At 42.4% G+C, this 27,258-nt stretch overlaps 1 protein-coding gene and 1 pseudogene across 1 annotated transcript; both read left to right on the top strand.

Moving 5' to 3' along the window:
- The window catches only part of LOC123246918, a 12,988-nt pseudogene extending 2,955 nt beyond the window's left edge, over nt 1-10,033 (top strand).
- Nucleotides 10,034-13,832: 3,799 nt separating this feature from the next.
- LOC123246919 (zinc finger protein 2-like) lies at nt 13,833-25,408 on the top strand (the record flags this gene model as incomplete). The annotated part of the gene is made up of 3 exons (XM_044675694.1): nt 13,833-14,226; nt 14,815-15,522; nt 24,717-25,408. Coding segments are annotated over 3 exons (1,794 nt in total), but the record flags the coding sequence as incomplete, so codon positions are not given.
- Nucleotides 25,409-27,258: the final 1,850 nt, after the last annotated feature.

Here is a 27,258-nt window from a genome sequence, read left to right on the forward strand (position 1 = left end):
TCCTTCCTTCCTTCCTTCCTTCCTTCCTTCCTTCCTTCCTTCCTTCCTTCCTTCCTTCCTTCCTTCCTCAAAATGACTTAATATGGAAAAATATCTTACATGATTGCACATGTGAAGTCTAGATCAGATTGCTTACTCTCTTGGGCAGGGGTAAGGGAGAGAATTTGCTACTCAATTTTTTAAAAAATGAACGTTAGAAATTTTTACATGGTATTAGGGAGCAAATAAAATATTATTCCAAATACATGGAAAGCCCATGATTAGATTGACCAGAAATAGAGTCAGATCCTGAGACTGATGGAAGGACTTTTCTCCTAATTGTATGTCTCAGGCATTCACTGTGTCTTATCTTCAAAATGAATCCATATTGGTCAGTCGTTTATGGTTTCCATGTTCCTTTGATTGTTTACAGATATCAGGAAGCAGTGGGAGCCCTTTTTCAGGGAACTTCATCTCTTCACTCTTCCCCCTCCCACCTTGGAAAGCCCCTAATATTTTCTCCAATTAGAGTAATATTGGAGTGTTTCTTTTTCATTCATTGGTCTTATTGAATTCATCTGTTTGAAGGTATATAAATCACTTTCCCCCCCAATTTTGAGGTCCAGCCCTAAGCCAGGTCCTGATTGGTCAGGTAGTCAGCATACATTGCTTTAATAAATGGATGTACTCAGAATATCAGAACTTTGGTTCCTCAGTCATTTCATCTTTCCCTTGTCACAATTAGCCTCTTTATTTTCTTTTACATTTGCCTGGAAATCTGGTCCCTGGTCAAAGCTATCCTAGTCCTCCAAGTGCCACAGTGGACACCCCCAAGCCCCAGCCCAGGTTGTAGCCTCACAGCACTAAATCTCTCTGGCCTCAGTGTGAGTCCTCATCTCCCTTTACTCATAAGAAGAACATGCATGAGTGGAACCCAATTACACTTCCAGGCTAAGGCCTTCTAACTTTCTTCATCTTTTCAGGCTTTTTCCCCTCTACCATACCTCCTGCCCTGTATGCTCTTCTCTTCCTGAGATGACAGACACCACCTCCTCAGTCCTCCTCCTCTCAGTCCTGTGTGCAGTCTTTGATGCTTTTGACCCTCTTTCTCCTCCTCGATATTCTCTTCTCTCTTGGTTTTTAGGATTCGGCTCTCTCTCTCTCTCTCTCTCTGTCCTGAGTTAGCTCCTACCTGTCCAACCTCTGATTCTCTCTCTTTTCTGGCTCCTCCTCTAGATCTGTAACAGCAGGGACAGGGTTAGGGTGATGGAGCACCCCCAGCCCTTTTCTTTGGCCCTCTGCTCTCCTCCCTTTGGACTTCTGTACTTGGTGATCTCATCAGCCACCATCACCATCTCTCTGTTAATGAGTCTCAGATCTACATTGTCTGTGCTGACATCCAGTCCTGCATTTCTCCTTTCCTTACAGGGATTTCATGCTAGATGACCAGCAGACATCTTGAGCTCAATGTGTCCCAACCAGACATTGCTCTCTCTCTCCTAGACAGAACCCCCACCTTCTCTCTATCTGTATCCTCCTCATCCCTCAGGCTCAAAGCCTGGGAGCCCCCCTTGACTCCTCCCTGTCTCTTACCCACCTATCCAATATGGCACCTTCAGTTTCACCTTTGGAACATCTCTCCAATGCTCACCTTCTGTCCTGTGTCCCTGTCATCCTGCTGGAGGCCCCCATCAACTCCCTCCTGGACTAGAAAGACAACCTGCTGCTGGCTCTCTCTGCACCAGGCTCTCCCCACTCCAAGGCCTCCTCCATTCAGCTACTAGAGTGATTTTCCTAAACGTAGTTCTGATTGTGTCACTCCTCTACCCCACACACCTCAGTGGCTCCCTATTCCCTCCAGGATCATATACATAACATTCTGTTTGGTGTTCAAAGCCCTTCTTTCCTGTCTTATATGTTAATCCTCAATCTGTATTCTTGAATCCAGGGACAGTGGCCTCCTGCATTCCTTCAGCTGCAGACTTAAAAAAATTCCTTCCCTTCAGTCTTAGAATTGATGCTCAGCACCTGTTTCAAGGCAGCAGATGGGTTTGAGATAGGTAGTTGGGATAAGAGTGTTACCCAAGGTAATATAGTTAAGAAGTATCTGAGGATAGATTTGAACCCAGGACATCCTGACTCTAGTTCTAGTTTTCTATTCACAGAGTCACCTATCTGCCCCAAATGAAAAAGTCGTTTATTTTTTTTAACCCATATCTTCCATCTTAGAATCAGTTCTAAGAGAGAAGAGGGACAAGAGTTAGGCAATCGGGGTTTAGTTAAGTTAAGATGCAACTAAGAAGTGTCTGAAGTCACATTTGAACCCAGGTCCTCCTGCCTCCAGATCTGGCACTCTATCCACTATGGGACCTAGCTGCCTCTAACTTCAGACATTTTTTATGTATTTACCACATGCCTGGAATAGTTTTCCTCCACAGTTCAGAATATTGACCCTTTTGAACATCCTGTAAGTTCCAACTAAAATGGTTCTACAGGAAAACTTTCCCTCATCCCTCTCCATCAGTGCCTTCATTCTTTTCATTCTTCCCTGTTTCTACTAATCAGAGCTTGCTTTGTGTCCATATTTGTCGGTATATTCTCTTCACCTGAGGGTTGTAACAACCTAACAGAGGAAGAGAATACACAAAAGAGGGATGAAAAGGGTTTTGGGTGGAGAGAAGGTGCCCACATCAGGGGAATGGTGGAAAAATTGGTCAGAGGAGACCCAAAAAGTAGATAAAGCTGAGAATAAAGATATTTGAGATTCATTTTCCATATGAAAGGAGTTTGGAGTTCATGACCTCACACCCTGGTCATGATGGATGGATGTGGGAGGTATGAGAAGGAAAGATGTTTGAAATAGCAATTGTTAAGTGTGAGACATGGAATTAACTAAAGATCAGTTATCAGTCCCTAAAAAGACTGCCTTTCTTTGCTAAGAACCCACACAGTGAATACTCTGCAGTGAAGAAGAATAATTCAAGAGATCCTAGAGCGAAAGAAAAGATTTATAAATTCTTGGCAATCTGAAAAAGCATAAGAGAGTCAGAAATTCTTCAGTTGTTCAGAAGTCAAATCCTAGAATAAAGGGAGTAAAATGAAAAAACATCCAATTCCAGGAACATTGGCCAAACATATGTTATGCATAGAATAGTTAGGAAATATAAGTGGCCCCTCCATAGTGTCAGGGTATTTTCAGATCTAACCAACCTCCTCTTTATATAGGCTGTCAGGTATAAACCTCTTTAACTCATTATCTTGACGCTTGTCCTTTGAAGTTTCTAGAATTCTAGGTGTATGTTTAGATCATTTCTTCCTCAGAAAGATAGTGGCAATATTTTTTTCTCATGAATTAGCTAAAACAAAACCCAAACTAATTATTTTATTGAAAAAGTAATTTTCCCTTCTCCATCATAGTTTTTTTTGTGTAATGAAATATAATTAAGGAATATATGCTATATAAAAATGAAAGCAGTCATAAAGTAAAGGCTTTGGCTGTGACCCATCTTACCAAGGAGAATTTCAAGCCCTGAATGTCACAACAGCCAAGTCTCCTTCACTTGGCTGGAAAGCATCCCAGATCATTCCTTTGAGTCCAGATTATAATGACATCTCTTTAGAGCACTACTCATGTTTTCATCCAGATCCAACTTGATTTCAGTCATGCAGAAAACAAACTAGATCTTTTCTTTAGTTTTGTTCTCTTTGAAGGCATCCCATAGAACTCTCTTCCTTCCAGAATACCCTGTACTGAACAGACTCTGACAAATTCTTCACAGATTTTGCTTGAGAAGGTATCACTTCTAAGTTCTACCAAGGAAGAACTTTGACCTCACCTTCTCTTTTCTCCTCCACAGATCCACACAGCTGCCAGCTAGAACACAGACTTTTGCCATGATTTCACAGGGAGATGCGTTCCATAGTGTTATAATTAAAAATTGATCTGGATGCTTATTACCAAGTTTTATAAATATTTATTAGTCAAGACAGAGAGTTTCATAGAAGTAGAGAGTTAGGTAGAGATAGACAGACAGAGACAGACAGACACAGAGGTGTCACCTTTCTAGATCTCTTTCTTCATTCAACTCAGTCAGGCTGGGCTTGCAGGAGATCAAGAGATAAGGAAAGTTCAAATCCGACCTCAGACACTTCCCAGTTGTGTGAACCTGGGCAAGTCAATTGACTCCCATTGCCCACCCTTACCACTCTTCCACCAAGGAGCCAATACACAGAAGTTAAGGATTTAAGAAAGAAAAAGAGAGAGAGAGAGAGAGAGAGAGAGATAAGGAAAGCTCAGAGAGAAACCCCCAGCCCAGATAGCCCGTTACTTCCAATGGAGAGGTAAAAAAGCCTCCTCTCCTTCCTTCTATTGCCTTTTCCATGCCCAGCTCCTCCCTGCATATCTCTGGCAGGTTGGTGCTTGGACACTCACACTGACACTGACTCCCCAGGGCAGGGCAGCAGACATGTGACTCTGTGACACCTTCCTCCCACTGCTGGGGCCCTTGGGATCAAAGGTACAATGGAGGTCCCCATGACATTTCCCTTCACACCATAGTTAGAAACTCCTCAGCATTGTTCCGGAGCATCCTAGAGCTGCTTCTCTCAGACCTCCATCAGGCTCTTACAGACTCAGCTTCTAGTGCTGACTCTGACACTGACAAAGGGCGGGACCTTTGGGCCCCTCCCTTCTCTGTGGGTCAGTTTCTTCCTGTAACTGACCAGAGGTGGGCTCTTCATTGTGATGTAACTTTCAGCCCTCTGTGCTCTGCCTTGGGTTGCTCTAGGAGGTGGTGACATTCCAGGATCTGGCTGTGGACTTCACGAGGGAGGAGTGGCGCCTCTTGTCCCCTCCCCAGAAGGAGCTGTACAAGGAGGTGATGCTGGAGAATGCCTGGAACATGCTCTCTGTGGGTAAGGAGCCTCTCCCTGCTGCCTGGGTCTGCCGTCCAAGGGAATATGATTCTCAGCAGGAGATGGGGTTGGGAGCAGTTTTCAGTCATGAAGAAGGGACAAGTGCTCCTATGCTGAGTCCCAGAGCCAGGGCCCTCCTGCTGCCTGGTTCTCCTGTAAAAGGACTTTGCATTGTGTAATGGGACCTTGGAGGATCCCTTTGAAGCTTCTGAAGTCTAAGATCAAATCTGTGTGGAATAATCTCAGAGGCTGAAGTAATCTCAGAGCTGATTCTGTCTTACCTCTCCCTGCTCCGGGATTGTGTCTCCCAAACCCATCTGGGAAAACTATTAGGAAGTGTTTTCCATCTACCCTCTTCTTCTTTAGAGTGGATCCACTATTTGGGAAATTTTTCTCTAGTTCATACCTCCTAAATGACCCCAGCAGAGCAGGGTTGTCCTTAGTCTACCCTCCTATTGCCCTAAGACTCCAGCAGAGCTTGGTGAGAAAGGGAAAGAAGGGAAGAAACCTTCATAATGATCTGCTCTTGGCCAAGTGCTCTGCCAAGGGTTTTCTTTGTAATATTATAGCACTTCTTCTTCACCTTCATCTTCCAAATTTTGTGACACAGTTATCCCCATTTTACAGTTGAGGAAACAGAGAATCAGTTAAGTGGCTTGATCTGAGGCACACATATAGAAGCTGTTTGGGGCCAGTTTTAACTGAGGCCTTTCTACTTCTCAGCTCAGGTCCCTGTTTATGTCCCTTCTAACTACCAGGTAACAGAAAAAACTATTGACTGAATTCAGCCTTCGCTACAAAAAATGCACCAGAATCAATTGTTCTGCTTCCAGACTGGTTCCCTGAACTTCTCCCCCATCCTTTCCCCACACTAAATGCTGTGGAGATTTTCCTCTAGGAGGCCCATAAGCCTCCCACAAGCCCTGCTTGCACCCCTTTGTCATTGTCAGGACAAAAGCACTGGCTGAGAGACAGCATTGGCTCTTAGAGGTGTCATGGAGTGAGGAGCAGGCAGGATGATGAGACAAAAGCCGATCCCTGTGTCTGAGGGCTTTAGAAGGAACCAGAGCAACATTCCAGGTCCCCCAACAGGGTAGCAGGCACATCCTCCCCTGGGTTCCTCCTGCATCACAGTTCATTGATGGTGGAGGGCAGACTCCTGTGGGAACCCCATGGAGAGAGTCTCTGAGTGGAATCACTGGACTCCCCCACCTTTCAAGAGAATTCAATGATGAGCTTCTCAGAACATCCTCTTCTCTGACTGATTCCCCATTCTCAGGGCTTCCAGCCCCCCCAGAAGTTGTGCTCTCATATTTGGAGCAGAAGGAAAGTCCATGGATGCTGGAGCAGGAAGGCCTGAGGAGCTGCTGCACAGGTGAGTGAGGGGGAAAGAGGTATGTGAGAGCTGGGATGACCAGAGGCTTCTGTGTACTCTGGTGAAGCCAGAGCTAGATTTGGGGGCTGTAGGACCTGATTTGGAATTCTTTTTCAGTGGTTTTAGAAGAGGCTCCCTGGGCAAGTCACTGCATTCCTGAGCCTCAGTTTACTTATCGATAAGATAAGACTATTGGACTTCATTTCCTCTCAGCTCTCTTTAGGAGATCGGTCTGTTACCCACTATGAAGTAATTTTTGGGATTGAAGTCTCCTACAGATATCAAAAGGGGTTAGCTTATCCACTCTGAGGTCTTTATTATCCAGAAACATGTCTTGAGTGCTTGCTCTGTGCCAGGTCCTGGTGTAAGTTATAGGGGACAGAAAGGGATGCAATGGACATCCACTGCTCTCATGGAGCTCGCCAGGTGCTGGAGCAGACAGCATGGTGACAATTCAGTAGAAACCCTTTAGATACTAAATCCAGTGCAGTGAATCAAGAGAAGGAAAGCTCTAAAGAGAAGAAAACTATGGAAAATGTGTTTCAGTTTGGAGTCCAGGAGGCCAGATTGAGGATAGTAAGCCCAAAGTACAGTCAAGGGAGAAAGAAGCATTGGCACCACTCACTGCAAATGACCATCTCTAGCAGTTTAATTCTGAACCTGAGGAAAGACTTTGGACAGTATCTCAGGGGGATGAACACATCAAGTGAGAGTGTTTGGAGTATTGGGGAGGAATGGTTTCTTGGTTTCCAGAGGAACAGAATCATTACTCCATTAGTGTTGGAAAGACTGAAAAGGAAAGAACAATGGGGGCCCTGCAGGGAGGTATAGGCTAGATTTAGATGAGGGAGTGAAATAGAATGCTTTCAACATGTAAAGGGATTTTCTTTAGCCAAGAGAAGGATGACCTTTTCCTCTGATCTTGAGGCCAAAAAGGAAAAAGAGGTGGAAGATAAGAGAGCTCTGCAGAGAGGTCCAGGTTTTATTCAGTGAAATATGAGGCCAAGTTCTAAGCTCAGAAGGTGAGACAGAGGGTGGAAGAAAGCCATAAGGGAGAGCTGGAGACCAGGGAAATATTTGAATGCTGCTGTGGTGGGTGGCAAAGGGAATCTATGAGGGAGACGTCACAGATTTGCATTGCCATGGTGAGGACCCAACTGAGATCAGGGAGACTCAATATAGAATGAAGCCAGGCAGCTGGTTTCCTGATTTTCCTCCTGTCCACTGACCTGCAGAACATCAGTAGGGCTCAAGACTGCTGCTTTCCTTGAAAGCAATCCAAAGGCTAAGCTTACCTAAATCATCAACCAATGTCCTTTCCTGATATATGGGGCTCAATTTTTGTCCTGTTTTTGGACAATCAGGTGATTACACCATCTCAGTTTAGGGAGATGAGAGCCTAGAGAGAAGCCTCTGGGATGTCTAGGATTGGGTCGGCTCAGGTTCCAGCAGAGTTACTGTTGACTCTTGAGAAATAAGGGCCAGAAAGAGAGAGAAACAGGGCTGAGGCCATAGCAGGCATTTGCACTCCAGGAGAGAGACCAGAATGTAAGGATCCTAGTACAGATCGGGCCTGACATAAGTCCTGGGCCCAGCCAGTAAACACAGATTAAATATAAAATAGGTTCTATGAACTGTGCTAAGCCCTTAGCATACAAAGGAAGGACAACCCCAGTCTGGGCTGTCCTGGAGCTCACAATCCAGGATCCCAACAAGGAGATGGTTTAAAAAGAAGCAACAGATCCTGAATCTCCCTCTGAGATGATCCAGGGCAAAAAGAGTGTTGGGGAATAGAAATGCATTTAATTCAATAGGGAAATAAGGAAATAGAGTAAAGAAGATGTTTAAGAAGAAAAACAATCAAAAAAGGAAATAATCAAAATTATAATGAAAAATAAAAGCTACAGTTTGCATATGACCCTTACTATGTGTCCCATGCTTTATAAATATTTTCTCATTTGATCCTCATAGGAACCCTATGAGTTAATTGATATTATGACATCCCTCTTTATAGTTGAGGAGAGTGAGACAGAGCTCCTTTGTTGTGTCCATGGTTAAAAGTAATAGCAAGATCATGAGGTAGATTTAGAATACAACATCCTTCCTGTATGGGGATTTGTAAGAAGAAGATCATGAAATGCCAGCATCTCTATGAGGTAAAAAATAGAGAATTTCTTACTGAGGGGTGAAAATTCTTTTTTGGTTTTAGCTTTCTAACCAGCCACCCAAAAAAATTGCTACCTACCAGGTGAAAGATTTGTTTTTCCATTGACTTATGACAAGTAATCTATTAAATGATTTAATGTACTTGGAGATTAATGGCATGTATCACTTTTTAAAAAAAAAACAATGTTTATCTGCAGAATCACCTTTTAAAATTTTTTTTAAATTTTGAAATATTTTTCCAAAGTTCCATGATTCATTTCCTCTCCATCCCCTCTTCCCTCCCCTCTCCCAGATCTGACAAGCAGTTCCACTGGGTTATACATGTGGTATCCCTTGATACCCTTTTCCATATTCTCATTTTTGTAATAGAGTCATCTTTTAAAACAAAACCCCAATCATATACCCATATAAACAAGTGATCAATCAAATCCTTTGTAAGGATGGAATTTCATTTATTCTACCACTGGCAAATTAGCTACACACTCTCTGAAACTGTTCAATAACTAACCTGTGTTGTCAACCAGTGCTTTTAAGAACCTCCCAGCCCGGGCCGAGGTGGCTGCTCCTGGGCTCTAGGAACAAGGCCTGGGCTGGGTGTTCCTGCCAGTTACTACCGCCAAGGATGCCCCACGGGAGAATGGGGCAGCCCACACTCCCACCAATCCCGCTTCTACTTCAAGAATGTAGCTAGTTGGGGCAGCTGGGTAGCTCAGTGGAGTGAGAGTCAGGCCTAGAGACAGGAGGTCCTAGGTTCAAACCCGGCCTCAGCCACTTCCCAGCTGTGTGACCCTGGGCAAGTCACTTGACCCCCATTGCCCACCCTTACCAGTCTTCCACCTATGAGACAATACACCGAAGTACAAGGGTTAAAAAAAAAAAAAAAAAAAAAAAAAAAAGAATGTAGCTAGTCACTACATCTTCCCTTTCATGATATTCCTCTGAAGCCTGAATCTAAAGAAGAAAATCACATTCCTACACAGAAAACTTGGACCAGCTGTGCATGAGGAAGTATTTAATGTGATCTAGAAATACCTCATTGGACATATGCTAAAATAGAGATTGACACCAAGGAGCCATTGAATCCCATCAAACAAGATATAAAGCCAAGCTATATTATGTGGCAAATATCTCCCCTCACAAGGGTTATATATGGAATTATGGGTACCTTCTTCAGACCTGTGAAACCCCTCATCATATACAGTCCTGCACCAACTGCCATAGCGATAATGACCCCCTTGACATTTGTGAAATAGGCTCCATGGTTCATGGTCCTAGCAACATTATCCAGGTGAAGACTCTTGGAATTTTTACTCTTATTGATGGGGATGAGACAGATTGGAATTTAATTGCTATTAGCATGGATGACCCAGAAGCTTCAAACATCAATATGTTCTGTAGAGAGATAAACCAAATTATCTCGAGGTGACAGTGGACTGGTTCCAATTTTATAACATGCTGGTTGGGAAACCAGAAAATACATTTGCTTTCAAAGGATAGTTTAAAGACAAGGGTTTTGCTCATCAAGTTATCAAATCTTTCCACAAATGATGGAAAGCTTTGTTTCATGAAGAAGTTGATCATGTGTCAATGTGGAGATAAGAGGTAGCCCTTTCTGTTGCAGTGAAGAGGAAGCCAGATACCTAGTACAGAAGGCATCAGCTTCTTTGGATGAAGATTTCGATTCCAAAGAAGATGAATATATCCACAAGTAGCATTTTCCTAAGAAGTGATGGAAGTGGATAGGGCCACAGACAAGTTCTTGCAATAGTTACTGCCTCTGTCATGAAGATTTGCTTCATTAAAATGTCTCATGATAAACCATATGCAAATAAACACTGGATTCCCAAATTCTTGTCTCCTGAGCATTTACTCAAAATACAGACTCTTCGTTGCCATTGTAAGTCCTTAGGAAAGCTTGGAAGCAACATATTTGGAACCCCAACTGTATACCACTCATGTTCATAAAAGGAAACCCACAGAAACTGGCTCAATTTTTCTGCAAGAATGTAGAATCCTAAATGTTAGCTAGGTGCTTGTAAAGACCATGGTTCTCTTTTTTTTCAGATTGGAATAAAATGGCAGTCCCCTAACAGGTGGGGACCTCATTTACCCCCATCGATGTCTCATACTAAATTGGATAGCATCTGAGAACTTTGTAGGTGTTTCAAGTTGTCTACTTCACACTTATGCCACACAGATACATTACTTATCATCTCACATGATCCTCCAATCAATCTTTCAGAAATGTTCTAGTATATATGCTGCCAAAGCAAACACTAAGAGATTATGTGACGGACACTAACCCCATTTTAAAGGTGAGGGAACTGACCCCGTTCAAGTGATTTCAAGATCCAAGTTCCAGTTTTTCAGACTCTTGGCTCATTTCTTTCTGTTTCAATAATGTCTTCAGTTCAACAAAAAAATATTAAATAACAGTTGTGTGTTAAAAAATGTTGTTCTTCAGTCGTGCCTAGTTATTCCTGATCTCATGGACTACTGCTGTCCAGGAGTTTTCTTTGCAAGGATTCCAGAGTGATTCACTATTTCCTGACCCAGCAGATTCTTTTATCAGGCAATTAGTGGCTAGGTGACTTGTCCAAGATCTAAGAGATGTCTGAAGCTTGATGTGAATGGAGGTCCTGCACATTATTTAAAATTCTAAAAAAAAAGGGAGGAGACATAAAATTTATATCAGAAGATAGAACTCCTGTGAATTGATCCAACCATTCTTGGAAGGCAATTTGGAATTATGCCCAAAGAATTCATGCCCTTTAATCCAGCAATACAACTACTGGTTTGTACCTCAAAGAAATAAAAGAAGGTTGTGCAAAAATATTCATAGCCACATTCTTTGTGGTGGCAAAAAATTAGAAAACGAGAGTGTGTCCCTCAGCTGGGGAATTTCTGAACAAATTGTGGTATATGATGGTGTTGGAATACTATGATACTACAAGGAATGATCAATCAATGGATTTCTATAAGGACTGGAAAGAACTCCATGAACTGATGTGGAGTGAAACAAGCAGAACCAAGAGAACAGTGTACATAGAAACTGAAACATTGTGGCATGACCCTATGACTTTCCTGCCAATAGCAATGTAATCATCGAAGACCATCCCGAGGGACTTTTGAGAACGAATGCCATCCACATCAAGAGAAAAAACTTTGGGAGTTGAAATACAAAAGCAAAACATATGACTGATCACCTGTTTATATAGGAACATGATTGGGGGTTTTGGTTTTAAAAGATTATTACAAAAATGAATAATATAGAAATAGATATCAAGGGGTAACACATGTATGACCCAGGTGAATTGCTTGTCAGCTCCAGGAGAGATGAGGGAAGAGGGGATGGAGAGAAAATGAGTCATGTAACCATGGAAAAATACATAAAAATAAATTTAAAAAAGATTTAAATAAAAGAAGCTCCCAGCCAGAAGAACAAGAAAACAATCATAGTATTGCAGTGAGTGGCCCTTGAAGGATTGTTTTTGTAAAAAGATTGTGGTCAATGAGGATTTCATAACAGTCTCTACTCAACACATCTACTGACCAGAGTTAAAAAAGACCATGCTCTCTCTGCTGCAAGAATGCAAACCCAAATAACATCTCATTCATGTAAGGGTAATCCAGGAATGGGACAAGTATTAATACATAATGGCAGCCAAGGAGAGTCTGTGCTTGCCTATGAGCAAGAATGGCCAACCTTCCTGGAACCTTGGAAATAATTTGATGTCAAGTCGAGAAACTAAAACTAAAAGAATATGTTACACTTAATCAGAAGCAGTCAGAGTTTTATGTCATAAATGCACCCGGAAAACATCATATTGCTGTTTAGGGTTATTTGAAAACACCGCAGGGGGAGAAACATTATGTTTGAAATATTGTCCAAAATAAAAATCAGTTTTAACAAAATTGGGCCATTATTTACTGCTTACGGTGACAGTAACTAATTTTTAGCTCAAGTCCTAATGACTAAATGGGAAGGGGCAAAAGGACAAATAATGGAACCTGCAACCCCATTTCCTTAGAAAAGGACAATGGATTCAAGTTACTGTATAAGACATATTTTGAAACATGGGAAATCCCATGTCTGTTTAAATTGTATTTAATAGAAGAACTTGATGGTACTGAAAAGAGGCACTTAAAGAAAAGTAATAGCTATTCTCAAGAAGTAGAGAACAGAACAAAATCTTTTATACTTTGGGTAAATGCAAAAAAGATGGTTGGATTTTCTTCCTCTGATCTCAGATACTGTAAGAAAATAATAAAGTTGAAAGCAATCATGAAGGAAATTACATAATGCTTACAGATAAGCTAGATCAGGAAATAACAGGAATAGTTAATGCACATACACCCAGTGATATCATACCTATGAAGATAGGATTGAATATGTAGACAATGGAAATGAAAGCAAAAAGAAAGATTGAAAATGAATTGTCTCATACTGTGGACAGAGCATACCCAGTCACAAAATTTGGTTTCAGCTTTCAGGATTTGGGTCAAGTCACACCACGCCAGAAGACCATTCTGAGGTCATGGTATGAGAATGTAAAAATGACAGCCTGGCCAAAATGACAGATTTTTTTTATGAAGACACAATTCGATTATATGGGAGACTTTTTAAATTAAATTGTTCTTTAGCTTTGATGTAATGGATTTTTTTTTATTTTTTAATGTATTTTTAAAACCCTTACCTTCCATCTTGAAGTCAATTCTGTGTATTGGCTCCAAGGCAGAAGAATGGTAAGGTTAGAAAATGGGAGTCAAGTGACTTGTCCAGGGACACACAGCTGGGAAGTGTCTGAGGCCAGATTTGAACCTATGACCTCCTGTCTCTAGGCCTGGCTCTCAATTCACCAAGCAACCCAGCTGCCCCCGTAATGGCATTTTTAAAGGATGGATTCTGTACATTTTAGTTGGAAGGCTTCTTCTTACTTGAGGAAATAGGATGTTAAACAGTTTATGTACTGTCAGTGGAGGAAAGGAGATATGGTTATTTGTGTGTATACATGACTATGCAGGTATGTATTACTGATTGTTTCTTTTAGAAGGACATATCAGACTGGAAATGAAGGCAACTCCAACAGAGATGAACCCTTTTGTGGGAGAAACATACCAGCAAAGACTCATGAGTGATGTTCCATATAGCATAGCTTGCAGGGAATTCTGTGTTGAATCTCAAAATTCATCCCATACTGAACATCAAAAAATCAATTCTGAGGGAAAGTCTGATGAATGGAAGCAATGTGTAAAGACATTCAGGCAAAGACACAAACTTGCTATACATCAGAGAATCCACACTAAAGAGAAACTTTATGAATGCAAGCAATGTAGAAAGACATTCACAGAAAACTCCAGTCTTGCTGTACATCAGAAAATCCACACAGGGGAGAAACCTTATGAATGCAAGCAGTGTGGAAAGACATTTGGTCAAATATCCAATCTTGCTCGACATCAGAGAAGCCACACTGGGGAGAAACCATATGAATGCAAACAGTGTGGAAAGACATTCTGTCGTAGCTACAGTCTTGCTGTACACCAGAGAATCCACACTGGAGAGAAACCCTATGAATGCAAGCAATGTGGAAAGACATTCACAGAGAACTGCTATCTTACTTATCATCAGAGAATTCACACTGGGGAGAAACCTTATGAATGCAAGCAGTGTGGAAAGCCTTTTAGACTAAGATCTGATCTTGTTAAACATCAGAGAATCCACACAGGTGAGAAACCATATGAATGCAAGCAGTGCGGAAAGACATTCGCAAAGAACTCCAGTCTTGTTGTACATCAGCGTATCCACACTGGGGAGAAACCTCATGAATGCAAGCAATGTGGAAAGACATTCAGACAGATCTCTAAACTTACTTGTCATCTGAAAATCCACACTGGGAAGAAACCTTATGAATGCAAGCAATGTGGAAAGACATTCAGAGAAAACTGCTATCTTGTTGTACATCAGAGAATCCACACTGGGGAGAAACCTTATGAATGCAAGCAGTGTGGAAAGACTTTTAGACTGAGATCTGATCTTGTTAAACATCAGAGAATCCACACAGGTGAGAAACCTTATGAATGCAAACAGTGTGGGAAGACTTTCAGTCGCAGCTTCAGTCTTGCTGTACATCTGAGAAGTCACACTGTAGAGAAACCTTATGAATGCAAACAGTGTGGAAATACATTCACAAAGAACTCCAGTCTTGTTGTACATCAGAGGATCCACACAGGGGAGAAACCTTATGAATGCAATTGTTGTGGGAAGACTTTCAGTTGCAGCTCCAATCTTTCTGTACATCTGAGAATTCACAGTGTAGAGAAACCTTATGAATGCAAGCAGTGTGGAAAGACATTTGGTCAAATATCCAATCTTGCTCGACATCAGAGAAGCCACACTGGGGAGAAACCATATGAATGCAAACAGTGTGGAAAGACATTCTGTCGTAGCTACAGTCTTGCTGTACACCAGAGAATCCACACTGGAGAGAAACCCTATGAATGCAAGCAATGTGGAAAGACATTCAGGCAGAGCTACAGTCTTGCTGTACACCAAAGCATCCACACTGTGGAGAAACCATATGAATGCAAGCAATGTGGAAAGACATTCAGACAGATCTCCAAACTTAATTATCATCAGAAAATCCACACTGGGAAGAAACCTTATGAATGCAAACAATGTGGAAAGACATTCAGAGAAAACTGCTATCTTGCTGCACATCAGAGAATCCACACTGGGGAGAAGCCTTATGAATGCAAGTATTGTGGAAAGAAATTCACAGAGAACTGCTATGTTGCTGTACATCAGAGAATCCACACTGGTGAGAAACCTTATGAATGCAAGCAATGTGGAAAGGCATTCAGACTGAGATCTGATCTCGTAAAACATCAGAGAATCCACACTGGGGAGAAACCTTATGAATGCAAGCAATGTGGAAAGAAATTCAGTAGAACCTCCAGTCTTGTTGCACACCAGAGAATCCACACTGGTGAGAAACCTTATGAATGCAAGCAATGTGGAAAGACATTCAGTAGAACCTCCAGTCTTGCTCGACATCAGAGAAACCATACTGTTGAGAAACCTTATGAATGTAAGCAATGTTGAAAGATATTCACAGAATACCCCAGCATTACTGTACATCAGAGTCCACACTGCTGAGAAAACTTATTAATGCTAACAGTGTGGAAAGCCATTCAGTCAGAGCTCCTTTGGTCTACATCAGAGAATGCACAATGGGGAGAAACTTTTTGAGTGCAAGCACTGTGGAAAGCCAAACATTTACATGGAGTTCCATTCTTGTTCTACATCAGAGAAACCTCAGACTTTCACACAGAGCTCTCACCTTGCTCTAAATCAGACAATTCACTCTCATTTGTCATAAGCTATACTAAGGTCCAAATGGGAATACGATGTAGACCTAAAGTATAATGCCATGAGAAGATTAAGGGAGCATAGAATAATTTACCTTTTTGGTTAATTAATTGGTAAGGGAAGAATTTATGACCAAATGAGAAATAGATAGCATGAACTACATCATGGATTGTTTTTATATTAAATTTGAAGCTGTATGAACAAAACCAATACAACCAAGGTTAAAAAGGGAAACAATAACTTATCATTTCCTTTAAAACAAGATGTCCAAATGTGTGAAGGGAATCCTCTCCCAGGATCACACAGAAGGTCTTACCTGCATCTCCGTCATCCTAGTGAAATCATCTAGTGTGGGTCATATGACTGATTTTGTACAGGACACAATTTAAAGGGGCCTAGAAGGGAGAGGGAGGAGAAAAGGTCGAAGACAAGGAAGTTTGAGCTCTTTCTGGAAGATGTGGCCAAGAGGAAGGTGGCTGAACGAGCCATGTGGAGAGCACCTATTAACATAAAAGATTTTTTTCTAATTCTCTGCTTCTGCCTATCCAAGTAAATTCTAATAAAGTTTATGAAAAATAAGAACCATAATTCTAGTTTTAGTTTTTACATTATGGAGAGGAGCCTCACTTCTCTTCTTTAAGATTTTCAGAGGAGTTTTAAAATAGACACTAGGGCAGATCAACTCAAGGCACCAGCCACCACCCACTCCCAGCTATCCCCCACTCAACTAGAAAAGGGCACAGCTGCCACAGGTCTCAGGCTTGGTCAAATAAAATCTTGCTTTTTAAATGATGTAATCCTTCTTGAAGCCATTTTGAAGCCCCCAGGTGGCCCCAGCCTTAGCTTATGTTGCAGAGAGGAGCAGGCAAGATTTCTCCATCTGGTACCAGCATCTTTGTGTAGCTACAGCCAGTGTACGCAGAGCAGGTCTGGTCTCCCCGCTTCATAGCAAGGGGTCCTTTGGAGCTGGAACCTAATTTAGCATCTTACAATGTCAGCTCCCTATGGAGCATCACAAGGGGCAGAATCCCAGCAGGGGTCCCTAGTACTCCACCCACACTATTCAACACTCTGCTAGTAGCTTCCAAGCCTGCAACAACTATCAAGGCCAGTCAACCCACCTTACTAGCCTAGGGGGGCTTCCACGTTCCCAGCTGTGAGTGCCTCAGTCCATACCAAGTATCTCCTCTGGAACCTGTTAAAGGGAATTCTTGGTTTTGTCTATTCTGAGTTTACACTTGTGAAATGGGAATCCTTTAATCTTTTTGCCTAGTTGGAGTTAAAACTTTGGTTAACAATAACTTAAATACCCCTACTTACTACCTCACAGATTGTGATTTGTCTACTTTTGAATTAATCAACAAAAGCAAATACACCCATACTTAACCCTAAAAAAAGGGAAACTCACTGTAGGAGTTTACACCTTGAAAAGGAAGACTGCAACCCATGTGCTAACTCAGTAACAGGAGAATCCAAACTGAATGACAACCCAGACACCTGTGAATCCTTGGAGGAGGATTAACACCTTTAGAGGTGACAACTCAATACCATAGACACTGCCCCTGGGCAGGGCTGGACAATTTGGAAATTGTGAGTGGCCCCTGTGAAGAGGGGCAGGAACAGGAAACCTCCATAAAAGCCACAAAACCCTTAAGCTGAGTCAGTCTGGTGAAGTTGACCCATGGCGAGTGTCTCCTGAAGATAGTCTTCAAGGAAACTTCACTGTAGACTGTGGCTTGGATCCTGACATCAACTTGGATTCTGACTCCTGGATTACTTGATTGGGTGAGTCAAAAGAGCTGACTCCTTTCTAGTTTTCTAAGAGACTAGCTTCCATCTTGGAGGAGGCTTCATAGTTACTCACTACCCACCCTCTTGTCTGAGGACTAGTATAGTTATTTTCTCTAACCTCTCACATTTCTCTACTTTATTGTTTCCCCTCTATTTTGTAAGTAAACTTCTGACTTGAGATATAATAACATCTGAGACCACATTATTTCACATAATTTAAGTCCAACCACTATATTTCAACTTTACAACCCTGACCTCAGACCTCTAGCTTCCCAACAGGGAGTCGAGGGACCCTGCTCTCAGCTAACGCGGCTAATGGTGCACAACATACTATCCATGTCAGGGCAATGCCACCAACAGAGGAAAAAGCTGCAGTTGATTTCTAAGTATATACATATATATGAAGTACAATTAGGTATAGTTACATAAATTAATTTAAATCAAATTGAATAGAAGTAAATATTTTTAAACTATTAATAAAATTGAATTAAATCAAAAATTAATTTAATGAAATATTAAATAATTGGACATACAATTTCAGTGATCTGTTATTTAAAAATAATGATTTTTTAAAAATTATCCTTGCTATTATAAATGTATTTTCATTATTAGTACCATTAAGTACTATTGCCTTGCATTGATTTTTTATTTAATTCCAATATAGTTTGGTTGCTTTCTACGATAAAATCAAAGGATATTGTGTCTTACAATTTTTCTTTTTTCACTTGGGTATTGATATTGTTGTGTGGGATCCTTTAGTTACTTAAATTTCTCAACAGTAATAGACTACTACCACGGGCACTGCTGAGCTCCTCCTCAACAGCAGATAGAGCAGAAACCCCAGCCAGATAGGGTAGAAAGACCCAGCAATTTTCCCAAATACATTAGGGAAGAAAGACTAGAGACTTTTATACATTCTGTGAATGAAAGCAGTAGCTTTTGACCAGATGTCAACAAAGTCCTTTTTGCATTATGGGGAATATGAAGAAAACCAGTAAAGTAATTGAGGCATCTCCATTGCATAAGGTATTATGAAGTTGGGATGAACAAGGCCTCCCTAAGGAGAATAGGATCTTTAAAAAGGAGATGAAAAAACTGCAAAGCCTGGACACTAAAATCCTTTAGCTGGCCAAGGTATGGCTCATTTGATTTTCAAAATTGTAAAGAATGAAAACAGGCCATCGATAAGGAGATGCTAAGGGCATAACATCTTGACAATTCAACCAAACCGACCACCCCTGAAAATAGTCTGGTTTACTTGAAACCTTGACACACTGCCTTCAGTGTCCTCTAGCCATGAGGCTATTCATTCTCTAGATGCAGGCTATTCTGGCTTGACTCCTTCAGCTCCTCTTGATCCAAGTCAGGATCTAGTTTCTTCTACCCCTCCCCCTTCCATGCCCCTCTCTTCTCCCAGCCCACCTTTGGTACCATCTCAATACCCCCCCCCTTACTAAGCTTACCTAGTCTCTGCCTCCCCCTGCCCTCCCTTGCTCTTGCCCAGCTTTTCCATGCCCACTACCCAAACACATCCTTTCCTACCTCTTTCTCAATTTCTCCCCCTGCTTCCTCCATCCTCTCTCCTTCCCCTACTGGCCCAGACCCTCCCCTTTCTTTTTCTCCCCACCTTCTCCCTCCCCACTTGCCTCCTCCTCCTCCCTGCTCCCTTTCTCCACCTTCTTTCCCCAGATCGTGACTAGCCCCACCCAACCTACCTTGTCTCCTCCCCCCAACTCGACCTCCCTTTGTGCTGCCTCCTCACTTCTCAGTCAGCCTCTCCCTTCCCTCACCCTTGTAGCTCCAATCCAAACAACAAATCAGATTCCAGTAACCACAGACAATTCCAATACAGGCCTTTTCCCTCTAAGGGATGCTCCTACTTATGATAAATGAGGGAATGTAGGAAATTAAATCATACACCTTTTTCTCCACAAGACATAGAAAGATTCAAAGGAAAAAACCCTTCCTTTGATCAAGAACCTACACTATAAAAACTATTTGGGTAAATAGAACTGAACACTATCAAATTCTTTTCATGACACAAATATTGTGTTGATATCTAAACCAGGCAGAGAAATAATAGAAAAGGATAATTTTAGACCAATCTCACTAATGAATATTGCTAGAAATAATTAATAAAACACAAGCAAGGAGATTATAGCAATATCACAAAGATCATACACTATGATCAGGTGGGTTTTATAACAAGAATGCAAAGATTGTTGCATATTAGGGAGACTATTAGCATAATTGACCACATCAATAACAAAAACCAACGGAAATCATATAATTATCTCAATAGATGCAAGAAAAGTTTTTGACAACATTCAACACTTGTTTTTCTTAAAAATAATAGAAAATGATGGAGTAGATGGAATATTCTTCAAAACAAAAAAGCATTTATCTAAAATCATCAGCAAGTATTATCTTTAAAGGGAATAATCTAGAACCCTTCCCAATAAGATCAGGAGTTAAGCCAGGATAGCCATTATCCCCACCAATATTCAATATTGTACTATAAATACTAGTTGTAGCAATGAGAGAAGAAAAATTGAAGGAATTAAATTAGGCAATGAGGAAACATACATATGACTTTGCAGATAATGTGATGGTATACTTAGAGAATCCAACAAAATACTTATCTTTTCAATGAACAATTTGATTTTTTATTTGAAAATCTTTACTTAATTAATTTAGAATATTTTCCAATGGTTATGTGATTCCTATTCTTTCCCTCCCCTCCTCTCACCCTCCCCCCCCCCCGTAGCCAATGAGCAGTTCCACTGGGTTTTACAAGTGTCATTGATCAAGACCATCTTCCATATTGTTAATATTTGCATTAGGGTGACTGTTTAGTCTACATCCCGAATTATATCCCAATCAGCCCATGTGATCAAGCAATTGTTTTTCTTCTGTGTTTCTACTTCCTCAGTTCTTTCTCTGGATATGAATATTTCAATGAACAACTTTAGCAAAATTACAGAATGTAAAATGAATGTGTATATGTATATATAAATATACATAGTGTATATATATAATCAGCATTTCCCTATTTTTTTTTTAATCCTGGGACTCCATTCTAGGAGCATAGGGCCACAACCAGTAGGCAATGGGTCACACAGTCGCTCAGGGTCACCCAGCTGGGAAGTGTCTGAGCCTGGATTTGAACCTAGGACCTTCCGTCTCTAGGCTTGGCTCTCAATCCACTGAGCTAACCCAGCTGCCTCCACTTTAGGTTGTAGTTTCTTTAGCAGATGTAGTTTTTACAGGGTGGGGTTGCTAGCCCCACGCCCAACCCTCCTCCTTTTTCATCCGGGCTAGGGACCGTCCTTGGCCCAGGAGTGGTAAGGGTCCCTTATACTATGTACAAATTCCAACAGCAAGAGATAGAAAGAGAAATCACATTTTATATAACTGTAGACAAAATAAATATCTGAGAGTCCACTGGCCAAGGCAAACCAAAAAACTTTATTTTTTTTTTTTATTTTATTTAATTAATTTAGAATATTTTCCTATGGTTACATGATTCATGTTCTTTCCCTCTCCTCCTCCCATGCCCCTCCCATAGCCAAAGAACCAAAGCCAAAATTCCACTGGGTTTTACAAACTTCATTGATCAAGACCTATTTCCATTTTATTCATATTTGCACTATGGTGATTGCTTAGTCTCTACATTCCCAGTCATGTCCCTATTGACCCATCTGATGAAGCAGTTGTTTTTCTTCTGTTTTTCTGCTCCCACAGTTCGTTCTTATAAGTCCCTCAGAATTGTCCTGGATCATTGTATTGCTGCTAGTAGAGAAGTCCATTACATTTGATTGTGCCACAGTGTATCTGTCTCTGTGCATGAGGTTGTCCTGGTTCTACTCCATTCACTCTGCATCAATTCCTGTAGATCATTCTAGTTCACATGAAATTCCTCCAGTTCATTGTTTCCTTTACCACAATAGTATTCCATCACCAACAGATACCACAACTTGTTCAGTCATTCGGTAATCGAAGAACACCACCTCATTTTCCAATTTTTTGCCACCACAAAGAGCGCAGCTATAAGTATTTTTGTACAAGTCATTTTCCTTATTATCTCTTTGTGGTATAAACACAGCAGTGGTATGGCTGTATCAAAGGACAGACAGTCTTTTAAACCCTTTGGACATAGTTCCAATTGCCATCCAGAATGGTTGGATCAATTCCCAACTCCTCCAGCAATGCATTAGAGTCCCAATTTTGCCACATCCACTCCAACATTTATTACTTTCCTTTGCTGTCATGTTAGCCAATCTGCTAGGTATGAGCTGGTACCTCAGTGTTGTTTTGATTTGCATTTTTCTAATTATAAGAAATTTAGAACACTTTTTCATGTGCTTATTGATAGTTTTGATTTCTTAATCTGAAAATTGCTTATTCATGTCCCTAGCCAATTTATCAATTGGGGAATGGCTTGCTTTTTTGTACAATTAATTTGGCTCCTTATAAATGAGTAATTAGACCTTTGTTAGAGATTTTTCTTATAAAGATTCTTTCCCAATTTGTTGCTTCCTATTTAATTTTGATTGCTTTGGTTTTGCTTGTACAAAACCTGTTTAATTTAATGTAATAAAAATTATTTTTTAACATTTAGTAATATTTATTTTTTAGAAAAGTTAACATGGTTACATGATTCATGCTCTTACTTTCCCCTTCATCCCCTGACCTCCCCCCCCCCCATAGCTGATGCGCATTTCCTCTGGTTTTAACATGTGTCATTGATCAAGACCTATTTCCAAATTGTTGATAGTTGCATTGCTGTGGTAGTTTCGAGTCTATATCCCCAATCATGTCCTCATCAACCCATGCATTCAAGAAGTTGTTTTTCTTCTGTGTTTTCACTCCTGCAGTTCTTCCTCTGAATGTGGGTAGTGTTCTTTACCATAAATTCCTCAGAATTGTCCTGGGTAAATTGCATTGCTGCTAGTACAGAAGTCCACTACATTCTATTTTACCACAGTGTATCAGTCTCTGTGTACAATGTTCTTCTGGCTCTGCTCCTTTTGCTCTGCATCAATTCCTGGAGGTCATTCCAGTTCACATGGAATTCCTCCAGTTTATTATTCCTTTGAGCACAATAGTATTCCTTCATCAGCATATACCACAATTTGTTCAGCCATTCCCCAATTGAAGGACATACCCTCCTTTTCCAGTTTTTTGCCACCACAAAAAGCACAGCTATAAATATTTTGAAACAAGTCTGTTTATCTATGATCTCTTTGGGTTACAAACCCAACAATAGTATGGCTGGATCAAAGGGCAGGCATTCTTTTATAGCCCTTTGAGCATAGTTCCAAATTGCCATCCAGAATGGTTGAATCAGTTCACAACTCCACTAGCAATGTATTAATGTCCCAATTTTGCCACATCCCCTCCAACATTCATTATTCTCCCCTTCTATCATTTTAGCCAATCTGCTAGGTGTGAGGTGATATCTCAGAGTTGTTTTGATTTGCATTTCTCTAATTATTAGAGATTTAGAACACTTTCTCGTGTGCTTATTGATAGTTTTGATTTCTTTATCTGAAAATTGCCTATTCATGTCCCTCGCCCATTTATTAACTGGAGAATGGCTTAATTTTTTTATACAATTGATTTAACTCCTTGTATATAGTTTTTTTGTTATAAAGATTTTTTCCCAATTTGTTGTTTCCCTTCTGATTTTGGCTGCATTGTTTTTGTTTCTGCACAAGCTTTTTAGTTTGATATAATCAAAATCATTTATTTTACATTTTGTAATTTTCTCTAACTCTTGCTTAGTTTTAAAATCTTTCCTTTCCTAGAGATCTGACAAGTATACTGTTCTGTGTTCACTTAACTTATTTAGTTTCCCTCTTTATATTCAAGTCATTCACCCATTCTGAATTTATCTTGGTGTAGGGTATGAGATGTTGATCTAAACCTAATCTTTCCCATGTTCTTTTCCAAATTTCCCGGCAGTTTTTGTTAAACAGCAGATTCTCGTCCCAAAAGTTAGGCTCCTGGTCTTTATCATACACTGTATACCCCAAGTAAGTGACCACTGATACTCCCTTCTGTCTCTTAGCCAGTACCATACCGTTTTGATTGCAGCTGCTTTATAGTATAGTTTAACATCTGGTACTGCTAGGCCACTTTCCTTCATATTTTTTTTCATCATTTCTCTTGATAGTCTTGATCTTTTGTTATTCCAAATGAACTTTGTTATAGTTTTTTCTAATTCAGTAAAAAAATTTTGGTAGTTCGATAGATATGGCGCTATATAGGAAAATTAATTTGGGTAGAAAGGTCATTTTTATTATTTTAGCTCGTCCTACCCTTGAGCAATTAATGTTTTTTCAACTGTCTATAAGTATGTCCTCCAGCCTGATGGGCTTGCTGGGATCAGAGCTGAGAGGAAGAGAGAAGTGAGCAGGGGAGAGAGGAGCCAAGAGGGAGGAAGCGGTTGGAACCCGGAAAGGGAGGGAAATGGAGGAGGCGGGATCCGGGGGCACAGAAAGTCCGGATGTGGGAGTCGTCCAGCCTGGACTGGGGCAGAGAGTGAGAAGGGAACAAGAAGCGCCCTGAGGAAAACATTCACAGCAGGAATTCCAGGGTCTCCAGCCTCAGGCTGACAGTGCCAGGGCGGGGCCAATGCAGGGAAGCCCCTCCTCCTCTTCCCCCCATTGGAGCAGAGAAATGGGGCCCCGCCCAGCTGGAGCTCCGCCCTCCTCCACAGCTGGGCCCTGCCTGCAGGGGGCGGGCTTCCTCCTCTCAAACCTTCCCCAGTGACTTTCTCACCTTTACCTGCCCGAAGGGGGTGTGGAGGGGGTGACAGGCAGCGCCCCCGGGATTCCGCCACCTTACCCTTCCCCTGACAGCTGCCTAAGACCTCGTTATGTTGCCAAGGACTCCTGACAGCCACAGGCCTAAGGGCCTTCTTCCTGGCCAAGGGCTCCTGGTGGGGGGAATCCGTTCAGCAGATCCATCCCTGGCCTCAGCTGCTGAATAACCTGGCCGGGAGAAATAGCTTAGTTTCGCCTGAGACACCCCCCCCCCCAGCGGGGGGAGGGGAGGGGGTTGGGATCTTTCTTCTACTGTATTCTCCAGGTGGCTCTTTTCTCGCTCCCCCTTCAGCTTTGGTGGCTCTCCCAGAGCCTGGCCCCGCCCGGATTCCTTCTCACTTTCTGCAGGGGCGAGGGGAGGGGTTAGGAGGGAAAGAGAATCTTTATGCGGCCACCAAAGTGTTTAAGGCCAAACACTGCTTGGACCTGAGGAGCCAGGAGTCCCCCGCGCCCCCTTTCTTTCCTCTGAATATCAACAAGCCTGGAGCCCAGGAGCGAGACAAAAGCAGAGACTGCAGGCCCCAGAATCCAGCCTCCCGGGAAATAGGCCAGGGGCGGGGGTGTGGGTCAGCCAATCCTAGGGCGGGGCGGCCTACCCTGGATCCGGAAGGAAGGAAGCGCCCGGCCCAGGACCTCAGGGGGCGCGGAGGCCTCTGGGAAATGGGAAGTCTGGGCCCCTCTGACCACACCTCTTGCTGCCACTCGGAGCTTAGAGCCCTTTCGCTCTCCAGCCCCCGCCTACAGTCCTGCTGCCAATTCAGGGGTAATGAGTTTGGGAAATGGTGGAAAGGGGGCGGCAGTCTCCGAGGCTTGGAGGCCCGACGTGGGAGGGGCTCCGGGAGCTGGAGCGGCCGCCCTGTTCCCGGGGTTCGAGCAGGAGCACCCAGCATTTTGGTCCCCAGTGTTGGCGCGGGCGGGGCCTCCTTTGGTAGCCTTTTGGGGGAGGGCTGTCCTGCCGCTCCAGAGCTGAGCGGAGCCCTGTAAAGCCCCGGATGTGGCTGTCCGGTCCTGAGATACAGTGTATCCATGTGGCCGCGCCTGCAGGCTCCGCTCCGGGACCTTCTTTCCCACCCGAAAGAGATACAATTTCACCCACCCCGGGAGCCCCGTTTCCCTGCCCGAGGATGCCCCTGGGCCGGGGACACCCAGAGCCCGGCTCCCCGCTCTCACTTCTTCCGGTGCCCCCAGACCCCTGGCGGATGGCCGGATCCCGGCTCTGAGCCTCAAGCTTGTAGTATACGTTTGACTTCGTTCTCTGCATATTTGGGGAATGAGACCTTCTTAGAGACGTCGGTTGTTCCACGGCCCCACTTTGGGGCTTCCCTCCTCCTCCTGGTTGCACTGGCTGTGTCTGTGCTCAGCCCTTTTGTTTTAATATGGTCAAAGTTATTCATTTTGCATCTGAGACCTTCTCTGTGCCTCGTGTGGTCATCAATTCTAACCTCCCCAGACAGCACCGGGAACCTGCTCTGTGTCCCCTCATTTACCGAGATCCCCCTTTATACGGAAATCCGGGACCCGCTTTGTCCTTCCCTTCGAGCAGGCCGTGAGAGCGCCCCCTCGTGCCCACTTTCTGCAGGCCTGTTTCCCAGTTTTCCCAGCAGTGCTTGTCACATGGTGACAATCCCCAAAGCTGGAGTCTTTGGCTTCATCCTTTGCCAGCTTGTGAGGCCATTTACCCCCAGTCTGTTCCATTGGTCCTCCTGCTATTTCTCAGCCAGGACCACATTGCTTGCATGGTCGCTGCTTCCTGAGACAGTTTAGGAGCTGCTCCTGCTGGGCCACCATCCTTGAGGGTTTTTCATTAGTTCCCTTAATATTCTGGGTCTTTTGTTCTTCCAGACAAACTTTGTGATTTCTTCTGGTTCTATAAAAGAGTTTTTGGTCAGTGTGATTGGTACAGCCCTGAATGAGCAAATTAATTTAGGCAGGATTGCCCTTTTTATTATGTTAGCTCTGCCTACTGTGATGGCAGTGGGTTTGGGGGATGGGATTACACGTTTAATTGTAGGCCAGTATCAGAAGGATAGCTGTTTTGGGGAAGGCCAACTATGGGTTGACAGGCTATCAGGCCCAGTCCAGGTAGAGCCTGTCCTGAGATAACAAACACAGACCATTATATAACAGGGATGGATGTTGGATTTATTAAACAAGGGAAGGTGAAAAGGGAAGTTTGGATAATCCTAAACTAATAACAGCTACCTAAAAATCCCTCAGATCTACATGTCTCCATCACCGAGAGTCTTCACAGCAATTGAGCTACTCTGATCCTTACCTATCTGTCTAAGATCCCAGACCCTAATATAAATAAACCTACACTAACCCTTAAGCCCCCTTTTGATGGTAATAGAGGTTGTGGGTTTTGACAGTTTGGCAGGACAGGGCCCAGGAAGAGGTCCTGGATGCAGATAGACCCCAGACCTAATCTTACAGAGATGGCCCAGATGGTTCAGGATCACACCAGGAAGCTGTGTACATATCAGCCAGCCAGCAGGGAAGCAGGCAGGAGGGGAAAGATGAGGTAGAAACAGCCAAGGGAAAGTAGGCAGTCCCTCCAGGTCAAAACCAGAGGAAAGACAGAGCTGAAAAGCCCAGTAAACTGCCTTCCCTTTCCCCTCCACATTTTTAGAATCTTTTCCTTGCATCTGCATCTCCCCTGCAGATCTACCTCATATGCTCAAATCCTCTCTCTTCCTTATAACACTACCCATGAGGAATGAATATTTTCACAAATGTTTAGATTTGATTTTATATGTGTGAAAAGTGTTTTGTAATTGTGTTAAACATATAATCCCTGTGTTTGTCATGGCAAAGTGATTGGCAAATATTTCCTA

Source organism: Gracilinanus agilis, chromosome 4, assembly GCF_016433145.1.
Source record: "Gracilinanus agilis isolate LMUSP501 chromosome 4, AgileGrace, whole genome shotgun sequence".
In the NCBI taxonomy this organism is placed as follows: Eukaryota; Metazoa; Chordata; class Mammalia; order Didelphimorphia; family Didelphidae; genus Gracilinanus; species Gracilinanus agilis.